General features: G+C 39.8%; 1 protein-coding gene across 12 annotated transcripts in view; it reads right to left on the bottom strand.

Annotated features, from left to right (window-relative positions):
* Window positions 1-13685: 13685 nt before the first annotated feature.
* Window positions 13686-21725, bottom strand: part of TEAD1 (TEA domain transcription factor 1) — a 258092-nt gene continuing 250052 nt past the window's right edge. For all 12 annotated transcript variants that reach the window (XM_081278676.1, XM_081278666.1, XM_081278675.1 and 9 more), the window contains one exon: window positions 13686-21322. In XM_081278676.1, coding sequence (XP_081134802.1) covers window positions 21209-21322 — 114 coding nt within the window. In that variant the 3' untranslated portion in view covers window positions 13686-21208. The remainder of the gene's footprint in view (window positions 21323-21725) is intronic.

Here is a 21725-nt window from a genome sequence, read left to right as displayed (position 1 = left end):
TGTTGAGGACACCTGAAATGGAGAGAGAGGGGACAGTGCCCTGGCTCCTTCTTTTCTCCCACCCTCAGTCTCTTTCTAGAATCTTCCATTGGCCACACTCATAGGCATCTGGCATAGGAGCCTGGAGAAGAAAGCCAGTTCCCCTGCAGGACAGAGGAAGGTAAAGGTAAAGATGGGCATGTCACAGACCATCCAGGACCAGAGCACCTGCCTCGGTGGCTACAAACCCAAATGGCTGCCATTCCCATGCATAAAGTATAAATTCCACTTATCATGTGAACAGCCTCTCACAGGCTCAAACTGCTCTATCTAGCCATACTTCCTGGTTCTACCTGCTTCTGGGCCCTTAGTCTTGCTGCTTCTTCCTGTAATACCCTTTGCCCACATCATCCCCATCTCTTCTTTTCCTCCTGCCCCCATGACTCCCAGTACTAAGGATTGAACGTAGGCCTTGAGCATGCTAGGCGAACACTCCATCACAGCTACATCCCAGTCCTCTTCCCCTTATTTCTTAGCCAATCTGCAAAATTCGCTTCATGCCTTTCCTCCTTTTTCTTTCCTCACTTTTCTTTCTTTTTTTCCTTCTTCTTCTTCTTTTTTAAAATTTTCTTTTCCAATATCTTTCCCTCCCTCCCTCTTTCTTTCCTACTCATGTACAGATTGAACTCAAGGTTTTTATGTATGTTAGTTGTTGTTATTTTCCAATATATATTTCTTTAAAACCAACCAAAGTAGTCCCCTGACCCCCGTCAGTGATTTTGCTTACCTGAGGTTTATTACATGTGGTCAACCAGGGTTGGGAAATAGTAAATGGAAATTTTCAGAAATAAACAATAACTCTTAAATTGCACACAGTTCTGAACAGTGTGATGAAATTTCACACTGTCCCACTCGGTCCCTCTGGAATGTTTTATCCAATGTATCCACACTGCATACACTACTTGCCCTTTATCACTTAGGAACCATCTGGGTTATCAAATTGACTATGGTTATATCACAGTGATTGTGTGCAAGCCTAATTTTACTTATTAACAGTCCCAAAGCATAAGAGTAGTAATGTAAGGGGCATAAATATGGAAGGACAAATGAACTCTGGCACTATGTGGCAATGCTTCAGGACATAATGGGGGGAAAAAAGACAGTATACATAATGATTGGGACTACTCATAATTTCAGGCACCCACTGGGTGTCTTGAACATATCCCCTTTAAATAAGGGGAGACTACTTTATAAAAACATAATGTAATCACTGGCCCCAACCCCACCTCACACCTAGAAAGTCTCCAATACAAAAGCACTGATGAAAACCAGTTCCAGTTCAACTTTCTCTACCAAGCCACTAGATGTCATGTCGATTTCACAGCAGAAGTGGGAAGCCCCTGAAAGCTCAAGCGTGCAAAAAAAGTAAGGACAAAGCATCTGCATAAAATAAAGCATCTTAATATTTGCCTTATTGTGTGTGTGTGCTGGAGATTGAACCCAGGGCCTTATGCTTATGAGACAAGCACTCTACCAACTGAGCTATATCCCCAGCTCCTTAATATTTGCCTTTAATAAACTATAATAAAACTTCCACTTACAGTAAACTATAATTAAACTTCCACTAGATACAATTTTACTGAATGGATATAATCTTAAAATGCAATTTCCTAAAAGCACTGGGGTGTGAGCAGAGCAGCCAGGTGCTGGGGGAGTCCATGCATGAAGGATGGAATCTGAAATTTTGCTGTTTTGGGGACCGCCACAGTTAGTGCTGTAGAAACCATTTTGGTGCTTTTTGGTCATCTTTTTGGCCCATGAAAAATGGAAGATTGAGTTCATAGCAATGATAGCTGCCAAAAGGTGGAGAGGAAGCTCTGGAAGGAAAAGAGCCAGAAAAGTGATCCTCAAATTCTACCTATTCTTGTCTCTGGCTGACCCCTGAACTCTGCATGTACAGAGCAAATTCAAAGCATCTCCTCTAAAGACCAAATAATCTCAGAAAGATTAAGGCTGCCACCTGAGAAAGTGTGTGATCACAGTTCAATCAAGGGCAGCACCTGCTGAAATAAAAAGAATACTTGTTAGAGAAAAAATATCAAAATGCAGAGCCTCCACACTTGCCATTTTTAATACATACAATCCAAAGTTACCTAACATATGAAGAATTAGAAAACTGGGACCCATTGTCAAACAAAAGGACAATCAACAAGACCAGCTCCAAGTTGAGCCACATGTTAAAATTTATCAACTCAGGATTTTAAAGCGGCTATCACAACTGTTCTTGTGATATAAATCATACTGCTTAGATCACATTGAAGGAGTGGATTCTTTCCTCCTAAGATTAGAAGCAAGATACAGATACCCACTTTCATAACTTCTGTTGAATTTTGTACTAAGGTTCTGTCTGGCTCAGTCAGAAAAAAAAAAAGATATAAAAGGCATGCAGGCTGGAAAGAAAGAAGTAAACTGTCAAATTTGCAGATAACAAGGTCATAAAATGCTGTAAAGAAAAGCTAGTAGGGTGTAGCTCAGTGGTAGAGAGCTTGCCTAGCATACAAGGTCAATCTACAAAAGTCACCTGGATTTCTACATACTCACAGTGAGCCATTCAGAATGGAATTTTTAAAAACCCCATTTATAGTATCCTTGAAAATAATTTTTAATTTTTTGACATAAGTGGGACATGACATCAAATTAAATAGCTTTTGCCCAGCAAAGAAAACAATTAAGAACATGAAGAGAGAGCCTACAGAATGGGTAAGGGTCTTTGCCAGCTGCTCCTCTGATAGGGATTAATATTCAGAATATATAAAGAACTCAAAAAATTAACACACCCACACAAAAACAAAACCCCAAACCCAAAACAAATAACCTAATCCATAAATGGGCAAAAGAACTAAACCGATATTCTTCAAACGAGGAAATACAAATGGCCAACAAATATATGAAAAAATGTTCAACATCCTTAATAATCAGGGAAATGCAAATCAGAACTCCTTGAGATTTCCTCTTACTCTAATTAGAATGGCAGTCATCAAGAATACAAATTATAATAAATACTGGCAAGGATGTGGAGGAAAAGATATACTCACACATTCCTTGTGGGAATGCAAATTAGTATAACCACTTTAGAAAACTGTATAAAGTTTCCTTAAAAGACTAGGAATAGAACCACCATATGAGACTAGGCTTCGTGATACATGCCTGTAATCCCCACTGCTCAGGAGACTGAGGCAGCAGGATCGCAAGTTCAAAGTCAGCCTTAGCAACTTGGTGAGCCCTGAACAACTTAGTGAGAACTTGTCTCAAAATAAAAAATATATATTAAAAAAAACCCACATGTGACCCAGCTATCCCACTCTCCTTAGTATTTGTCCTAAAGAACTAAAATCAACGTACTATAGCAATACAGGATACAGGTACATCAGTGTTTATAGCAGCACAACTCACAATAGCCAAGCTGTGGAACCAGCCCAGGTGCCTGTGAACAGATGAATGGATCAAGAAAATATGTACATTCACACAATGGAGTTTTATTCAGCCATAAAAAAGAATAAAATTATGACATTTGGTGGTAAATGGATGCAACTGGAGAAACTGCTAAGTGAAATAAGCCAGGAAAGTCAAGGGTCATATGTGGAAGCTAGAGAAAAGTGGGGGCAGGTGTGGATTTCACACAAATAGAGGGAAGATCAGTGGAGGAGAGGAAAGGGATTGAGGGGGAAGGAGAAGGGATGGGAACAGGGAGTATTCTTGGAACGAAATTGACAAAATTATGCTATGTACATACGTGAATGCACCACAGTTAATTCCACCTTTATGCATATGTATAAAGCACCAATTAAAAAAAACAGAAATAAATAGAAGGAAAACCAGTAGAGTAGAGGAAGGGGAACAAGAGGAGGCAGGAGGGGAGAAAAAACGGGGACTGAAGTGGAGAAAATGATATTCCAAGCATGTATGAGTCTGTAAAAGGAAACGGACAGAACCAGCCCAAGTGTCCATCAGCAGATGACTGGGTAAACACAATGTATTACGAAAACACAATGGAATGTTATTTAGTGTTTAAAAAAAGAAAGGCAATTCTAACACAACATGAATGAACCAAATGACATTATGCTAAGTAAAATAATCCAGTCATGAAATGCATGATGCCATTTCTGTGAAGGACCCAGAACAGAATCATAGAGACAGAAAGCAAATTGGTGGTGGCTGAGTGCTATGGAGGAGGGATAGGAAGTTATTGTTCCACAGGTTCAGTTTGCATTCATAACGTACAAGGCCTTCTGAAGATGGATGGCAGCTAAGACTTCACAGTTATGTGAATGTACTAATGTACAGTGACTGAATTGTATACCAAAAAGAGTTAAGATGAGAAATTTTATTACATGTGTATTTTACCACAACTTATTTAAAAAAAAAAAAAGTCTTGGGCTGGAGATATAGCTCAGTTGTAGAGTGCTTGCCTTGTATGCATAAGGCCCTGGGTTCAATCCCCAGCACCGAAAAAAAAAAAAAAAGCAATGTTAGGCAATTAAAAGTATTTATTTTTAAAACTGAGTTTTAAAAAAATGATATTATAAAACTTCTATGGAAAGTTAAAGGGCCTAAAATAGCCAAAATAATTTTAAGAAAGAAGGACAAGGCTGGAGGACTTGGACTACCTGAGCGCAAGACATATCATCAAAAAACATTAATCAAAGGTGGGTATGGTGATGCATGCCCATAATTCCAGTGACTTGGGAAGCTGAGGCAGGGGGATCTTAGGTTTGAGGCCAGCCTCAGCAACTTAGCAAAATAAAAAAGTTTTATCTCAAAATATCTCAAAATAAAAAATTAAAAGGGCTGGGGAAATAACTCAGTGGTAGAGTGATCCTGGGTTCAATAATCCCCCGTAGAGAAAACAAACCAACCATTAATCACAATGCTGTGTTATTGGCATAAAGAAAGACATCCATCAATGGGACAGAAAAGAAAGTTTAAAAAACACACCTACACTTACATGATCAGTTGATTTTCAACAAAGATACCAATTTAATGGAGAAAGGATACTTTTTTTCAGCAAATGGTGCTAGAACAATTGAAAATGAAGTGTGTGTGTGTGTGTGTGTGTGTGTGTGTGTGTGTGTGTGTGTGTATCTGGGAGCCAGGGGAGGGGACTGATCGCAAGGGAGCATGGCAGGCTTTTGTGGGGTGACAGACATGTTTTACATCTTCACTGTGGTAATGATTAAATGTCTATGTACAATTGCCCCAATTCATAAAATTGTGTACTTCAAGTGATTTTTGCTGTATTATAAATTATACTTCAATAAGACTGATTAAAAAGTAAACAAAAAATCACAGCCATATTATGGACTCATATTGTATCCTTTCTACTCATTTCATGGTTCATCATGTCAATAAGTCATAATTTATTTATTTTTAATTCTACTGATGATGGAAATTTGCAATGTTTCTAAGTTTTCTCTTTTCCAATTGGATTAATGGGGGTTCTAACACTCTTGAACAAGTTCCCTGAGCACTATTGCATTTCTTCTAAACATACGTATAATTTTTGATGGGTTGTAGATTATTAATGTACTTACCTTTCTTAATTTAATGCAAAATTGTTTTCTGAAGTGGTTATACCAATTTACATGTCCACCAGCACATATGAATGCCTCACTGGCCCTCAGCCTTACCCATAACTGATGCTGTCAGACTCTACAATTTTAAATCTGCTGGACAAATGCTGTTGAAGTTTTTCCCTTGCATTTTTCTGATGTAATGGAGTTGAGGATATTTTCACAGTTTACTGTCCATGAGGATTTCTTTTGTGGGGGGAGTTACTCTTCAAGACTTTTTCCATTGTTGTTTTTGTTTTAAAGCACTGGGGACCAAGCCCAGGCCTCACATGGGCTAGGCAAGTGTTATCTCTAAGTGTAACCACTATCACTAAGCACACCCAGACCCATTCCATTTTCAATTGGGTTTTTTATGTATTGATTTATGATGATATTTGCATATTGTTAATATGACTCTTTGTTGTCATATGTTTTACAAATATTCTTTCATTTGTAGCTGTTTTCTTATTCTCTTTATAGTATCTTTAACAGAATATTTTATTTATAATTTTTTTTTAAAGAGAGAGTGAGAGAGGAGAGAGAGAGAGAGAGAGAATTTTTAATATTTATTTTTCAGTTTTTGGCGGACACAACATCTTTGTTGGTATGTGGTGCTGAGGATCGAACCCGGGTCGCACGCATGCCAGACGAGCGCGCTACCGCCTGAGCCACATTCCCAGCCCCTATAATTATTTTAACTTATCAACTTTTCCCTTTGGTTTTTCTTTGTCCTTTTTTTTTTTTTCCTTTTGGTACTGGGGATTGAACTCCGGGACACTTGACCACTGAGCCACATCCCCAGTCCTATTTTGTATTTTATTTAGAGACAGGGTCTCACTGAGTTGCTTAGCACCTTGCTTTTGCTGAGGCTGGCTTTGAACTTGAGATTCTCCCGCCTCAGCCTCCAAAGCTGTTGGGATTACAGGCGTGTCATTGCATGCAGCTTTTCTTTGTTTCTTTTAAGAACTACTTGCCTAATCAAAAGTCTTGGAAATATGCCAGGTGTTGTGCATGCCTGTAATCCCAGTGACTCAGGAAACAGAAGAAGGAGGATCACAAGTTCAAAGCCAGCCTCAGCAATTTAGTGAGGGTCTAAGCAACTTAGAACCCAGAACCCTGTCTTAAAATTAAAAATAAAAAGGGCTGGGGATAAGGCTCAGTGTTCTGGGTTCTCAGTGCCCCTGGGTTCAATATCTGGTACAAAAAAAAAATGTGTTTACTTCATAATTTTTGCCTTTCTTATGTAAATTTTCAACTTACCTTGAATTGATTTATATCATCTCCCTGTTCTGTTGGCTAATTTGTCTAATCCTGCACTACTACTAAGCAGTCTTATTTAGTAGGGATATTATAAATATTGATATGTTGGCAGGGCTGGGGCCCTACAGCAAACAAGATATAATTAGGACACAGCGACCATAGAGGAAATCCAGTATGAATATCTGCTACCTCGTACAAAGTGGTCAACTGCTAAATGGGTAAAAGAGGACCCCAAGGTGTGCAGGAGTAGCAGATTAAAAAGAAGGCAGCTCCTGCCTCTACGGTAAGGAGCAGTGAGCAATGAAGGCCCTAAAGACTTAGGAGAATTCCACTCCTCCATCAAAAGCTAAGATTTGTAGCTTTTCAGAGATGAAGAACACGCAGCTTGACGGTAGAGCACGGGCCAGAGCTTATGTGGAGAAATGGTCCCCCATGTCCTTAGGGCGTGGGTGGAATGGAAGTGGTCTGCAGAAATTGTCCACTTGGTGGGGAGACAGGTGCCAAAATGCAGTCCAAGGTGCCGTGGAAGTGGTCTGGTGGAGCTGCACAGAAGTGACCACCTGGGGGAAATGGTGACCCAGGCCACAGCAGAAACATTCCACCAGGGCTCATGGGCAATGTTGTCCTGAATAATAATGAAGGACAGAAGCCCAGGTAAGAAATTCCCCCCATCACTATTGCCTGACAGTGTAACCCCGGTGCTTTCTATTGACAAAGCTTAACACGGCAGCAGCTGCCAAGGAAGAAATGCTGCCAGGGTACAGCTTCAACAGAACAAAGAAGGCAAAGAAGGGTGGGCTGAGAGCAGAGAAAATGAATTGATAAATGACACAGTCCCTTAACTTGTTCTTATTCTTCAAGAGTTTCTTGGTTATTTTTTTGGTTCCTTGCATTCCCCTCAAGTTAGGGGACATGAAGGGAAAGTATCAAAGTTTTACTTGGATTGCATTCCTTTCTAGACTGAATTGGTTGGTCTGACAGCGTTACACTCTAGATTCTTTCAGTTCAGGAGCATTGTGTCTCTATTAACTTCTCTTCTTTGAAGTGTTTCCATAACACTTTTAGACTTTTCTCCATGAAGTTTTCACACACCCTCAGATTCCCTTGATTGCTTCCTCCATTTCCCCCCTTGTTTGACATCCCACACATCTACAATCCCATGCGTGTTCAGAATTTTATGAAGCACCACATCACAGGACATGGATCTACTAAGGGGTGGACGCTATGACACAGATGGTCTTGCAGTGTCCCCATTGGGTGAAGTTTGTTCAATAAGAACCGGGAGTGGCCAAAAAAAAAATGTCATTGGTATATGAGAAAAATAAAACATTAAATGATGGAAAAGAAACCGGATAGTTTAGAATGATTCAGTTCCTCTTGGAACTCTAAATGGGAGGAAGATAAACAAAATTGAATAAATAAAGGACATTTTATAAAATGCACAATTACAGACACACTGAATAAAGTTGGTGATGACTCTAAAAAAAAAAAAAGAACCGGGAGTGGGAACTTACCTGACAGGTAAACTGTCTTTTTACATTTTTTTTTCCCATCGATCACTCCAAGATATTCTCCCTCCTTGGAACCTTTCCAGAAAGGCCCATGTGCCAAGAAACACTCATGCTGAGTGACCTGGTACAAGCTGAGCAATCCCAATTCAAACTCCACAACCCCAAACGCTCCAAACTATGAAACTTGTGTGCTGACATGAAGCTACAAGTGGAAAATTCCACATCTAACCTCATGTGATGGGTCACTCAGTCAAAATTCAGGTGCACTAAAAATATATAAAATTACCTTCAGACTACATGTATAAGGAGTATATGAAACATAAATGAGTTTCATGTTGACACTTAGGTTCCATCTCCAAACATGCGTCATTATGAACATGCAAACAATCCAAAATCTGAAAAAAAAAAATCTGAAATACCCTGGTCCCAAATATATTTTGTTTGTTTTTTGTTTTGGTACTGAGGATTAAACCCAGGGGCATTTTGCCACTGAACTACATCCCCAGTCCTTTATTTATTTATTTACTTTTGAGACAGGGCTGGCTAAGTTACTGAAGTTCATCTTGAATTTGCAATCCTCCTGCCTCAGCCTTCCTAGTTGCTGGGATTAGAGCTGTGTGTCATCCTGTCCAGTATTCCCAAACATTTTGGATAAAGTGTACTCTACCAAATGCCTCTTTTGACTTGTCATACAGTGGTGGTTAGATTTTTAATGCATCACAACAGAATGGATTCCTCTTAATTTACTTCCATTTTCTTTTCACCCACACCATCCAGGACTTGCATGTCCCAGAAAAAGTATTTGCAGCTTAATCCTAGCTTCAGATGCTGCATTCTAGAAGATCTAAGGAAGCAAAGAAGATGTCTCCTTTGTTTTATGCATCAGGATACTGTATGTCAGATTGAAGGATTTTGTTCCTTTAAAGTTTCATAGTGCTAGTAAACCATCTGGGCCTAGGTTTTTCTGTGTGAAACTACTGTTTCATTTTCTTTAGTGAGTTTCAGACCACTATTCTGTGTCTAAACATCTGTGTGAAAAAACTTTCTGAAGTTATAGTTTTCAAAGAACTCACTCTTTTTATCTGTAGTTACAAATTTATTAGCATACAGCTTATAATAGTACACTTCTATCATCTATTATGCCTTTATGAATATCTCTGAGATCTGTAGTGATGTCTCCATTTTCATTCCAATTATTTTTTATTTTGGCTTTTTCAGTCTTTATCAGTGTTTTATAGAATTTTTAAGGAGCCAACTTTTGGCTTTGTTGATCTCTATTACGTTTGTTTCCTGCCTTATTCGTTTGCTCTTATCATTATTAGTTCTTCCCTTCTTTTTGGTGTTTATTGATTTTGCTAATTAAAAGCCCAGCCCATTTTTTTTATCTCTTCTTTTCTCCTATTCATTTTTCCAAGCATATCAGTCTATCTGCCCTCTCAATATGCCTCCTTAACTATTGCTTTAGCTACATTCCACAGATCTCCACACAGCATTTCCTTAACAAAGTTGAAGGGGTTTTAATTGCCAAGACTTCTTTTTCTTATGGATTCAACATATTTATTAATCCTGAATTATATGGAATTTTTATAAAGATCCTTTTTGCAGTGCTTTCTACCTTAGTTGAATAGTGACCAGAGATTTTGTATTACTAGCACTCCTTTGAAATACATTTAGACTTGCTTAATTTGGAAGTATGTGGTTTTCATATTGGTCCAAATCCACATGTGATTGAAAAAAAAATCATGAATTTGACAATTTGGGGATATGGTGTACATACACAGCACACACATGACAATGTATACACTATTTCAAAATTTCTACATATTTCTTGGTATTTTCTCATTTCACTAATTACTGACAGAGATGTATGACTTTGATTTTTGGCATTTTTGTCTTTCTCTTAATTTTGTCTCAGGCCTTTTAAGGAAGTCCAAGGAGATGTTCCCTTCGCTGAGCTGCAGAATGGAGTAGTAGTAGCAGCATGGCTGATTCAGTGGTAGCTTATAGGCCAGGGTTGACAGTAGGAAATACTGATATGGAATTGGTTTCCCTTGTATAAATGGAGACAACTCCATTCTGGAACAATAGAGGTCAGGTGGAAAACTTCCCTGTTGGAGGTAAAGTAGTAATTACAACGGGCAGCAAAGAGGTCAGCCCTACAGGTGTGTGGAAATGGTCAGGAAGGCAAGGAGAGGGCAGATGGGCAGCAGGAGAGGTGTCTGTGGCTTGACTGTGTTAATAATAAAATATCAAGATTGGGTGAGCAGATGTCAACCGCTGTAATGAAAAAAAATAAATCAACCAGACCTGTCCCCAGAGCCAGTCTGTTGACCAAAAGGAAGGCCTGAGGACTGGAGGAAGGGTGGCTCAGTGCTAAAGAGATCTATAGCCATTTACCAGACGGAATACATTTACCACCTAGAGAAGGGAAACATGACCATCTTTCTGGGACTACTGGATATAGGACCTCGCTTTTTGGTTTAAGATGGGGATTGGCAAGTGTTATTATTTATTTGGTCAAAGGTCAGAAACAACAGTTTTACGTTTTCTAGGTCATAGGTTCTCTTACAACTAATCAACTTTGTTATTGTAGTGTGAAAGCACCCACAGACAGTAACAAATATTGATGGCTATATTCCAATAAAACTTAATTTACAAAAACAGACAGCCAGATTTGGCCCAGGATTTCCTGACCTCTGGTTTTGGACATAACCAATTTTTTTCATAAAAATCTCATGCATGTTTGAAAATATGTATAGTCTCCAATTGTGGGGCTTATTACTTTGTATTTTGCAAATTAGAACAACACATTTAATTATGCTCTTTAAGTCCTGCATATTATACATTTTTGTGGGATTTGCTTTATCTATAACTTGTTTGTTTTTTAAAAACCTCCTAATATGGACATGATTTTGTCCAATTTTGCTTTGTGATATTTGAAACTATGTTATTAGGTGCATGCAAGTTAAACATCTTTATTCTTCCTGGCTAATCAAAATGTGTATCATCTTGAAATAAATCTTGTTAACTTTGCAGGAATTTTTGCCTTGAGCTAAACTTGAGATCAATATTGCTACATCAGCTTTCTTTTGGTGTTTTGTTTGCTGACATCTACTTTTCATTCTTTATTTTCAATTTTTCTTTGCCTTTATATTTTGGTTGGTTCCTTATCAATAGCACAGAGCACAAATCCTAAGTCTCAGCTTCCTGGAAGCCAAAGCAAATGTGAGAATATTTACTGAAAAGATGCAGTTAGGTTGTCTGCAACGTATTTTCTAGTTGTGACAACCTACATGTATCTGACAAATGGGGCATTCCAAAGTACAAGTGTGTCTCTGAAAGCAGTTTTACTAACCCTATAGCTTCTTAGGCTCACACAACACTGTATTCTCATTGGAATTCTATCAGTTACTCACACTGATTATTTGACAATAGCTAATTTGGCTTTCAGTAAGTACTAGCTATGCTTATTAGCAACTGGAAGCAGTGTGGCAAGAAATGGTCAGGGTTCCCAGCACGTCTTGTTCCCTGGTCTGACCTGAAGCTCTCTGTCCCCTTGCTCAGCCATGTTGGTTCACTTGCTGTCATTGCTGAACTCAAGGTGATTGGAACCCGAGGCTCTAACAAAGCATGCCTTTGATGTATTAGAGGGCCTTGTTTTAGAGGAGGTAGAAAGATGCCACTTAAGAAGTAGCAGAGCTGCATCACCAGTGGCGAGACTCTTCTGTCTCTAGATCCTTGCAACTGAAATATTTAAGACCTTAACATTAGGGGTTAGGGAAATAGCTCAGTTGGTAGAGAGCTTGCCTCGCATACACAAGGCCCTGGGTTCAATCCCCAGTACCAAAAAAAAAAAAAAAAAAACCTTAATAAAATCTTATATCCTTATAGGAAAACTGGAAAGGGTTCCTTTCTCCTAGAGTCTATGGGTTGGGAGGTGCCTGGTATATAACAGGCCTTCAACAAAATGCTCTGTTCCCCTACCCCTAGCCCCAGCAACCCACTGAACAACAAGCATTCCTCACCAACAGCAGCCCTCTGCAGAGACTTTTTTTTTTTTTGCAAATGAGAGGAAGTATTGTTTCTTCCCTGTACACTCCTCCGGTGCTTCTTGGGATTTCAGGCAGGCTGTTATTTCAAGGAAACAGGGAGAAGCAAGACCCTCTGAGGTCTGGTTCACAAATGGAAGGAATCCCAGGTACACTTGGTCTCACTGTCAGAGAAGTTCAAGGTCATGATGATTTAATAAAATTCTTTTCCCCCAAGCTACATTTATCCCCTAGGCTTAACCAAAAGGCAGAAGCCCAGGCTAAAGGGTCAGGATGACCTTATTTAGGGCTCCACCCTTTACTAGCCATGACTTTAGATGAACTAGTATTTCTGAATCTTGGTTTGCAGGGCAACAATGCCATTGGGTCTCTGATGAGAATTAAAGGACACAATGTATGGGCATTGTACCAACACAAATGGCAGTGCTTAGGAAAACACTAAGTGAAGCTGCTGTTATGCATGTGTATGCTTTACCGGTGAGGCACAAACCCAGGGGTGATCTGAGGCCAGGCAGGGGCTTACAGCTCAACATTTTTCAATCTGCTGCAGGTGAGATTTTTGCTGTACTCATCTCAGCTCCCCACACATGCTTAACTGCTAGTTCCTGCTGTGTGCCCAGCAAGTTGAATTAACAAGAAATGCCCAATGTTTCAGCTAGTGTGGTTTTTTTCCCTTTGTACCCTGCTGTGGCCCATGGGATCTGGCTTCTCAGTTTGTGCCTGGCATCCACAGACAAGTTGTTCTGCAAAATTTCTGTCAATTGTGTGTATGTGTGGCGGGGGTACTGGGGTTTGGTTGACACTGAACACGTGCTAAGTAAGCACCCTACAACTGAGCTATATCCCCAACACAGTTTTTGTCAATTTTAACGAAGCACTAAAAAGAGACAGACAGGCAAACAGATGGACCGACTTGTGACTGTTTTTAAGAAACTTTGTTAGATATGATAATGTCAAATAGATCAAGGTTTCAACCTCCTTTTCTGTTTTATTTATTTGAGGGTGGGACAGAGATATGGGGAATTAAACCCAGGGGCACTTTACCCCTGAGCTATATCTCCAGTCCTTTTTAATTTTTGAGACAAAGTCTGGCTAAGTTGCTGAGGCTGGCCTTGAACTTGTGATCCTCCTGCTTCAACCTCCCAAGTTGCTGGTATTACAAGCGTGCACACCACTGAGCCTGGTTACTTTGCTCTCTCTTTCATATAATTCCCCACAACACAGAGTGCACATTTCATTCTCAACAACACACACTTTTGCAGATAAGAAAGGTGACCCACACTTTCATTTTCTTTATTTTTCATTGATACCGTATGAATACAAAGTTTCTAGAAAGCTACAAAATGTCTACCACTTTATCAAGAAGGCATCAAAATGTGTCACTTTGCAAAGACATGAAAACACCTGCAGGAACTGACACAAAAATAGCATTTTTAGAGTGATGAAATAATTGCACTTGACTGTCATGGATATTAAAGTTATCACACATATGTACCGCGAAAGCTAGAATACATTTTTTTTTTTACAAAGCACTTTATAAAAAAATTCTCTGCACACAACCCTATAATTTTCATATAACTATCATACTAAAGATAAATTCACTTTAAAGCCAACACTTAGAACATTTTTAAACAAAAAGGTACCAGTACCTAAACACAAACGTTAACAAATACAAGAATACTGTACTGCCCAGAGGCTTAACCAAATGCCTTTTGAAAATTTCTGCAAATAGGTTGAGAAAATGTGTGTGAATTTGCCGCCCCCACCCCCAACCTCTCCAATCTACCCAAGAGGAACCCAGTTACCCAGAGGCAGGTTCCCCAGCCCAGTCCCAACAGCAGTACAATATCAAAGGAACCACTGACCAGATGAAACGCTTACATCACAAGCCCATCCTACACACGAGACACGAAGACACAGACTGTGAGAATCCATTAAGTCGTTTAGAATGTGAACAAACACACGTGGCAAAAACCAATTTACATAAAATTTGAGCATATTAAAGAAGTAAAGGCTATTCAGGTTTCTTTTTTAAATGTTACAAAAAAATTTTTTTTTGTCATTTTTCAGGCACGTACTGTTTTTACTTTTTTTTTTCCTTGTTTGCAGTCATGAAGCCTATTGAAAAAGGCCTACAGAAGTAAATATTTCAAGGAGGTAACAGGGAGATGTACATCTTTTTTGAAAGAAGTGCAGTTAATATCTAATTTACACAGTGAAACTAATCACAGAAAACGATTAATGCCAAAAAAAAAAAAAAAAAAGAAAGAAAAAGAAAAAGAAACCCAGGGATTGGTTTCCAATTGATTGACACCTGTATTCTGTCCACCTCTCTGAGAGAAAGGGGAAGCTGAATCAATCTCCTTGTGGAAGGCAGACAGAGTCAACCCGAGAGAGGTGGAATCTAACAGAATCTACCCTGATGATGAAGAGAGGGAGTGGAAATGCTGTCTCTAAACTGGAAAGGATGCAGCGTGACTTGATACAAATTCACAGAGTAAACAGTTACAGCTTAGGAAGTGGGGCAATAAATACAAATATTTCATCTTACTTAATGGTGCATGACTTCAGTGAAACTACCCTCTGCAATGTAGTCAACTTTGAAACATAAAACCTTCATTCTGAATGACAAAAGCCAAGAGTTTAGGAGAAAACTATTGTCAAAGGAAACACAGTAACAGCTGAAAAGCGAAGCAGGAAAACACACATTTGACTAATTCCTTCCAAGTTGTGGTATAGTCCTGACAGGGAGGAGCAGAGAATTTGAGCAGCTGACTGTAACTTGTATAATTTTCCTTTTCATTTGCTAGTGTTTTTTTTTTTTTTAAACACAGAAATTTTATAAATATATACTCACAACTTGGAGTGGATAGAAGGATAAAAACCACTCCTGAAACATCAGTTCAGAGAGGCTCTTCTTAAAGACACCAGGTAGAGACAGATGGAACATATGTATTAAGAGGCTTTCAAAGTTGTCTGTTATTTTTACATCTATATTAGCAAAGAAAAAAACTGATTTTTTTTTTCCTGGCTTCTTTTTGGCTGGTGTTTTCTTTTTCCTTTTCCTTTTTTTTAACCTCACCTCTATCAGTTTTCCCATGTTACACAAGGTTTTGAAATAAGCCTACACAGACTTTTAAGGAGTCGCCCCCTTTGAAGGCTGGAACATTCTTTGAAAATGCCAAATTTGTGAATGGTGCTCTTTGGAAGTTTCTCATAGCACATCCATACACAACACTCAGAGGCAACACTTTTGCCCTAAGAAGAACACTTCAATTGTAATGACCCTAACACATTTTTGTTCTGCACTGTCATCTCAGTTTGAGGCTTCCAACTTTCGAAATGGTGTCATTGTGTAAACCAGATAAGTGCGCACTGTCATTTGAATGGAAAGGAGTCTCCACGGAGACTGAACACGAACACACGGAGAAGGCAAAAGCTGTAATATCTGTTCACCGGCCAAGATTCTGTTGTTTGTGCGGAAATTCCTTCATCTGGACGCAGGGCTGGGTGATGGGCGGAAACGGCACGCCGGGCCATCGGCACACACAAACACAACAGTTTCTGGGTCGCTCCTGCAGCGGTGTGCTATGGCGGGCGGGTGGTGGTGGGGCCCCCACTGGCAAGCAGGCGGCGACCACGTGGTGCTCTTGTGAACAGAGGCCTGTGGTTGGTTACTCATCCCGGTAAACCAAAGGCATTACGGTGATCTCAAAATATTTTTGGTCTCTCTACAAATTATCGTTATTATGGCAGCCCTTTTCTAAGCTGGAACCTCAAACCAAAGGCACTTTCATGCTGGAGTGCAGAAGATTCACAAATAGCTAAGTATTTGGTCGTGAATTTAAAAGGCAACAATAAAAGTACAATTTGCTTTTCATAGTAAACTACAAAGTTGCAACCTTCTGTTTTGGTATATACATTTGAGAGCAGTGGTCAAAGAACCGACTTCAGGCCAAGTCGTCAGTTTCCTACCGAACTGAAGAAAAATGGTGGGCTTCAAAACCAAAACGAAAACAATTTTTGCTTGTCCTGTTTCAAATACTGGGCCAATTGGTAAGTGGACAGGGAGTCTAGGCGCGAGAAAAGGCTGGCGGTACGACTAAGGTATTGCTAAGGCACTGCTTACTGGAACGCTTTGGCAGCTCTGAATTGAAAACTTCCTAAAAAAGTAACAGTAGTAAGAGAAATGCTTCCAGCTTACAAAAGGGCTCACGGTTCCGAGGCAGCCTTTTGCACTACAGACCCGACACGCAACGTCTCCAAGATTTAAGGCTTTTCAGAAATGACACGTGCAGGGATTTGCCACAGAAACATCAACATAGAGAAATCAGCAATGCAGATGTCCCCCTAATGTCACAGGTGTGAATACCAACAAACAATCAGCTCTACTCTTTGTTGGGACAGGTGTAGTGTACCAGAGCTTATACAAAATTATACAAATGATATGTACCTGGTTTGTAAAATTGACTGTCGTGTGATTTAAATAATCGACGGTTGTACAAAAACAATGGCTAAAGCCACCACAGTATTGAAATCTAATGAAGACTTGGGTTTAAAAGTCACCTGGGGTCTTTTAAACACCAAGTGTTCAGAATAGGGACTATTTTTTTTTTTTTTTTTTTTTGGGCTGGTCTGAGGGCAGGACTTTGCTGCTGGGATGCTTAAGAAATACAAATTTGACTGAGAGCCTGTGGCAGGTGCATTGTCCTCAAAGGAGGCGAAAAGGCTCATCAGCTTTCCTACCTGTACTGGTTGCTCAGACAGCCGCGGTCAGGCGCAGCACTACCCCGGGAGAAGCAGCACGGGTGACAAGGTGCTTCTGGACAGGGGATTCTGACTCTCCCCTCGCTTCTGAACCAACCCTGTCCAAATATTCTTAGGGATCATGTAAGCATAGAGCACCAAAGAAGAATGGCCTTGTGTGGAAGAGGCCAAGGATTAAAGAGGCAAGCGCCCTAGAAGTCCTCAGCCTTACTTGGTCACGAGACAGCTGGGTGACTTTAGGCAAGTCATCTCATCTCTCCTCTGGCCTCAACCTCTTCATTCAAAAAATGCAGGGAAGTAGTATGTTGTGCTCTCTCTTAGCTCAAGAAAGAAAAACTCTGCAAGTCCCCTTCTGGAATGGATTCTTCTCCAATCCATCCCCAAAGATGAAAAAAAAAATGTTTGAGAGGTTTCAATAAGTTCTACAAATAGCACTGACTATAAGGCAGAAAGTAGAAGCAGCCGGAGGAAATAAACCAGAAGGATTAAAGGTTTGATGAGGAGACCCAAGAACTTATGAGAAATAACAAAAACTGCTGGGATTTTTTTTTTTTTTTCAAAGCCTCTGGTAACTAAGGGCTGAAGGTCCAATCAGAGAAGTTTTAGAGCAGGAGGAAACACGGACATAATGTCACTTGATCAACATATTCCCACCTGCCTCTTGAAGATCTGATAAAGGCTCCCAGGAGAGAAGATCCTACAGGTGAAATGCAAGGAGAAACCATTACCAATATACAGATGTGGCCTGTAAGATGTAGGACAGTTGTCCTTGATGAGGGATGACTGTGTACCCTAGGGGACACTGGCAATGTCTAGGGGACACTGACTTGTGACAACTGTGCAAAGTGGTGCTACTAAGTAGAGGCCAGATCACTAGTAAACCTCTGATAATGCCCAGAACAGCCCCACACAACAAAGAATGATCTGGTCCAAGATGTCCACAGCATCAAAGCTGAGCTCAGGTAGCCTGGACATGCCAGAGATTCTGGCCAGGGACATGTCTTGAAGTGGCTCTGGTTTTAGCATAGTCCTCTCAGGATGGTAGAAATGAATGCCAACAGAACAGAGCCCTGTACTTCAGCTCCTCCCTAGGCAAAGTTGGCCTCTGAGCTCCGAAGTGAAAGCATACTGCGTCTCACGCAAACCTGGTTCTGGAGGTCACCAGGGGAGAGCACCTGGAAGAGAGGCGAGGACTGACTTTGCAAAGGCTTCATTATGATTTAGGAAACTTAAAACACAGACAGAAGGAAGAACCATATAGGAAGCATCAGAGACTTGGATTAGGTATAACGACACAACTTCCACCCATAGCGTTAATTTGGTAGAGACTAAGCAAGCAAGCCCAAGGGTTTGGAGTAACTGGACCAGTAGTTAAGACAAGGAAAATATCTGTCCTGATGAAAGCTTTAGTGGAAAATTAAAAAAATCTTACAGCTGTTTTAAATGCAAATTTAAATCAAGAGTCATTCTCAAGGTTATTTAGGTAAACCCCCCAAATTAAACTCCAAGGACATTCAGAGAAAGATGTGGGAACCCAGGCAGAAGAGGACCTAGTCTGACCCTGTGAAGACACCTGGCCAGCTATGGCCTTCTCTGCAGCTCGTAGCGCTTATCCTGTAGCTGGTCTTCTTGGGTTCTAGAATTTTTGTGCTTTGAAAGTGAATCCCAAGAGTCCCTCTGGTAGCACATTAGAGGTGCACTTCCATGTGGGAAAAAAAACCCAGACATCTCTGCCCCTGAAGTTCTGGGCTGGCCTGGCTCTAAAACCACATGAGGTCATTTGCACCTACTCATATAGTCCTTGTCCTGGGGGCGGGTGTGTGTGTGTGTATGTGTATGGGGAGTTCCCTTGAGGAAAAATGCAAGAAATGGGAGCCAAAGTAACTTTCCTAAGAGGGGTGCCCGACAGAAGCCATTATGAATATTATGACCATGAAAGATGCGTAAGTGCTTGGGCTGAAGGCCAAACAGAAGAGCAGAAAACTAGGGCAATTCCTCAGAGGCTGGCTTGGAACCAGGGAACAAAGGCAGGCCTTACTATGGAGGGAAGATGAGCACCACCCTACTGGTTTATGCAAGGATGTGCATTCCAAGTGGGAAAGTTTTGCATGTTGTCTGGTCTTCCCAGTGACCAGTGATGTGTTTGAGAGACATCAGGGTTAGTCTAGTGTTTTCCTTTCATCATAAGCCAAGGCAAACCCTTATACTCATGACCACAAGATATGAGACAATGTATAAGCACGGTCCGAGCACATGGCGGGGTAAGGAAGTGGATGTATCAGATGTGGTAAACGTGGATGTGGTAAACTATGTTCTAGTGTTGGTGATGTTTTGCACCTTACAAAACTTATTTTATGTTCTACTGTGTTCACATATTCCTGATGGTTATAAGATCATCATTTTCCTCTAGAAAGTCGAGGGGTAGCCCCTTTTCTCTCCCCAGTGAAGCACTTATGAAAATAACCCAAGACACGCGGCCACATGGAACCAACTCTGCCTGGGAAATGCTTTGGAATATGTGAATTGGAAAGTTGAATCTCTCCCAAAGAGAGAACCTCCTGAAGGAGCCTGTTTGAAAAGGAGAGAGAGAGAGAGAGAGAGAGAGAGAGAGAGAGAGAGAGAGAGAGAGAAAACGAACGAACATTGGGCCTCTTAAACCTAGGTCTTACAAGGGCCATTGCATCTTACTGAGAGATGTCTAGAAAATGAATATCCTTAGAGAGAACGTATCTAAGTATAGATGCAGACTGAGATACACATAGGTATCAGCACCTAGCAAACTGAGCAACACTAAACAGATGTTACAAATGTTGAATAACCATGTCTGTATATGTGTACATATGCGATGGCATTCATACACATATAGTCCCATCAGGTTCCTATGCATATTGGGTCACCAGAAATAAATTTATCCACAGGCTGGTAGGGATGCTTACAATTTTCTGGGGAGCAGAGTTGCTAAACCTGATGAGCCTTTTACTTGTTTGGTTGTTGAAATTTTTCTCCCAGCCACAGGATTCTCTATACTTTGCAGCTCACAGTGCAGTATTCATGCCAATTTTAAAATTTTGCTATTAAATTTCAATGGTTCAGATGTTTACTCTTAATAAAAAATTTGGTTGTCCATATAAAATATAACTGCACACACAAGACTATAAACATTGTAAGTTTAGATTTTTCAGTATTTATCTACTTATTGCAAAAAGAGCCATCTTTTCTTTTTTCATTAAATAATCAACCATCACATTAGTACAATAAATTTTACATTTTTAAATATACTATATATGTTAAGGATAAGGGGTGAAGTTTTCTTCCTCTGTAATACCTGTTCAAGAGTTTAATGGATTAGAAGATTAGTTTTAACCTTGAGGAAAGAAGTACAAATTTGTCTCATTAGGATATTTCTACCAAGCATTTCTTAAGGCTATAGTTTAACATTTGGTTTCAAAAAGAAAGAAAGGTTTCATTTAAAAAATAATTTAGTGAATTACATTCTTTTTATAACTTCCACCCTAATTAGTTACAAAGTCTAAAGATTCTTAGTTTTGTGTACTAATTTACATTTATATTTAAAGATTAATTTTACTTGTATCTTAAAACAAGAATTTCATGTTGGATAAAAAAAAAAAAAAAAGAGAGAACTAAATACATTTGTGTAAAGGCAGTAAATGTCCCATGGGCAAGGCTCTGTCTTAATATTTTCTACCACAATAAGAAACAGGTCTCTGCAGAGAGAGACCTGGGTTGTTTAGGTTTTCCTTTCCCGAGGAATTATGGGCTGCAGATCTGAAGAACACATAGAAACAACTCGATTTCTCTTTACAACTGTACCAGAACTTCACAGCTACAATGATAGTATGAACACATGAAAAAATGACTTCACTCAAACAGGATTTAGAAAAGTTGGGGTGACCTCGGGGCCAGGACACCACCCACGTGGTGAGGTTTACAGTCAGTCGTTCAATAATGGAGAGTGTGTGTGTGCACATAGGTGTGTGTATATACAGATATCTATATATATAAATAATCATGTTCAGTCTTTTACAAGCCTGTAAATATGGTGTTGTGCTCCATGTTCACTATTTGAAACTTCAAATACACAGGCCATGCAGAGGAGAGTTTCTTGTGTATCCCTGTTTGTTACCACCTGTTTAAAAAAGAGAAGAAAAAAAAAAAGGTACATATATATGGCACCTCATGGAGGAAGGCACACTCCTACTGGGTCCCAGGACAATGACTGAATTAGAGAAGAGCAGTCTTAAGTCAGATCAGTGGGTTAGGAATCCAGTCAGCCTCCCTCTGCACCATCCAACACATATTCCGAGAACTTGAGTCCCGTCCAAGAAGGATGCCATAAGCAAGAAAGACCTTATAGATGGTCTCTCATCTATTTTCTAAGCTCAAGAAGAGAGCAAAAGAGTCAGTGTGGTTTATGTGTTCGGGTATTTTCTTTATAATTAAGGGAATTTTCTATAATTCTGTCCCACTATATAACTATTTATCCTAAGCAATTGTGTCCTACTTTATTATTATTTTTATTGTGTACACAC

The sequence above is a fragment of the Spermophilus citellus genome (assembly GCF_964194105.1).
Source record: "Spermophilus citellus genome assembly, chromosome: 2".
In the NCBI taxonomy this organism is placed as follows: domain Eukaryota; kingdom Metazoa; phylum Chordata; class Mammalia; order Rodentia; family Sciuridae; genus Spermophilus; species Spermophilus citellus.
This window is presented reverse-complemented; position numbering and strand designations above follow the sequence as displayed.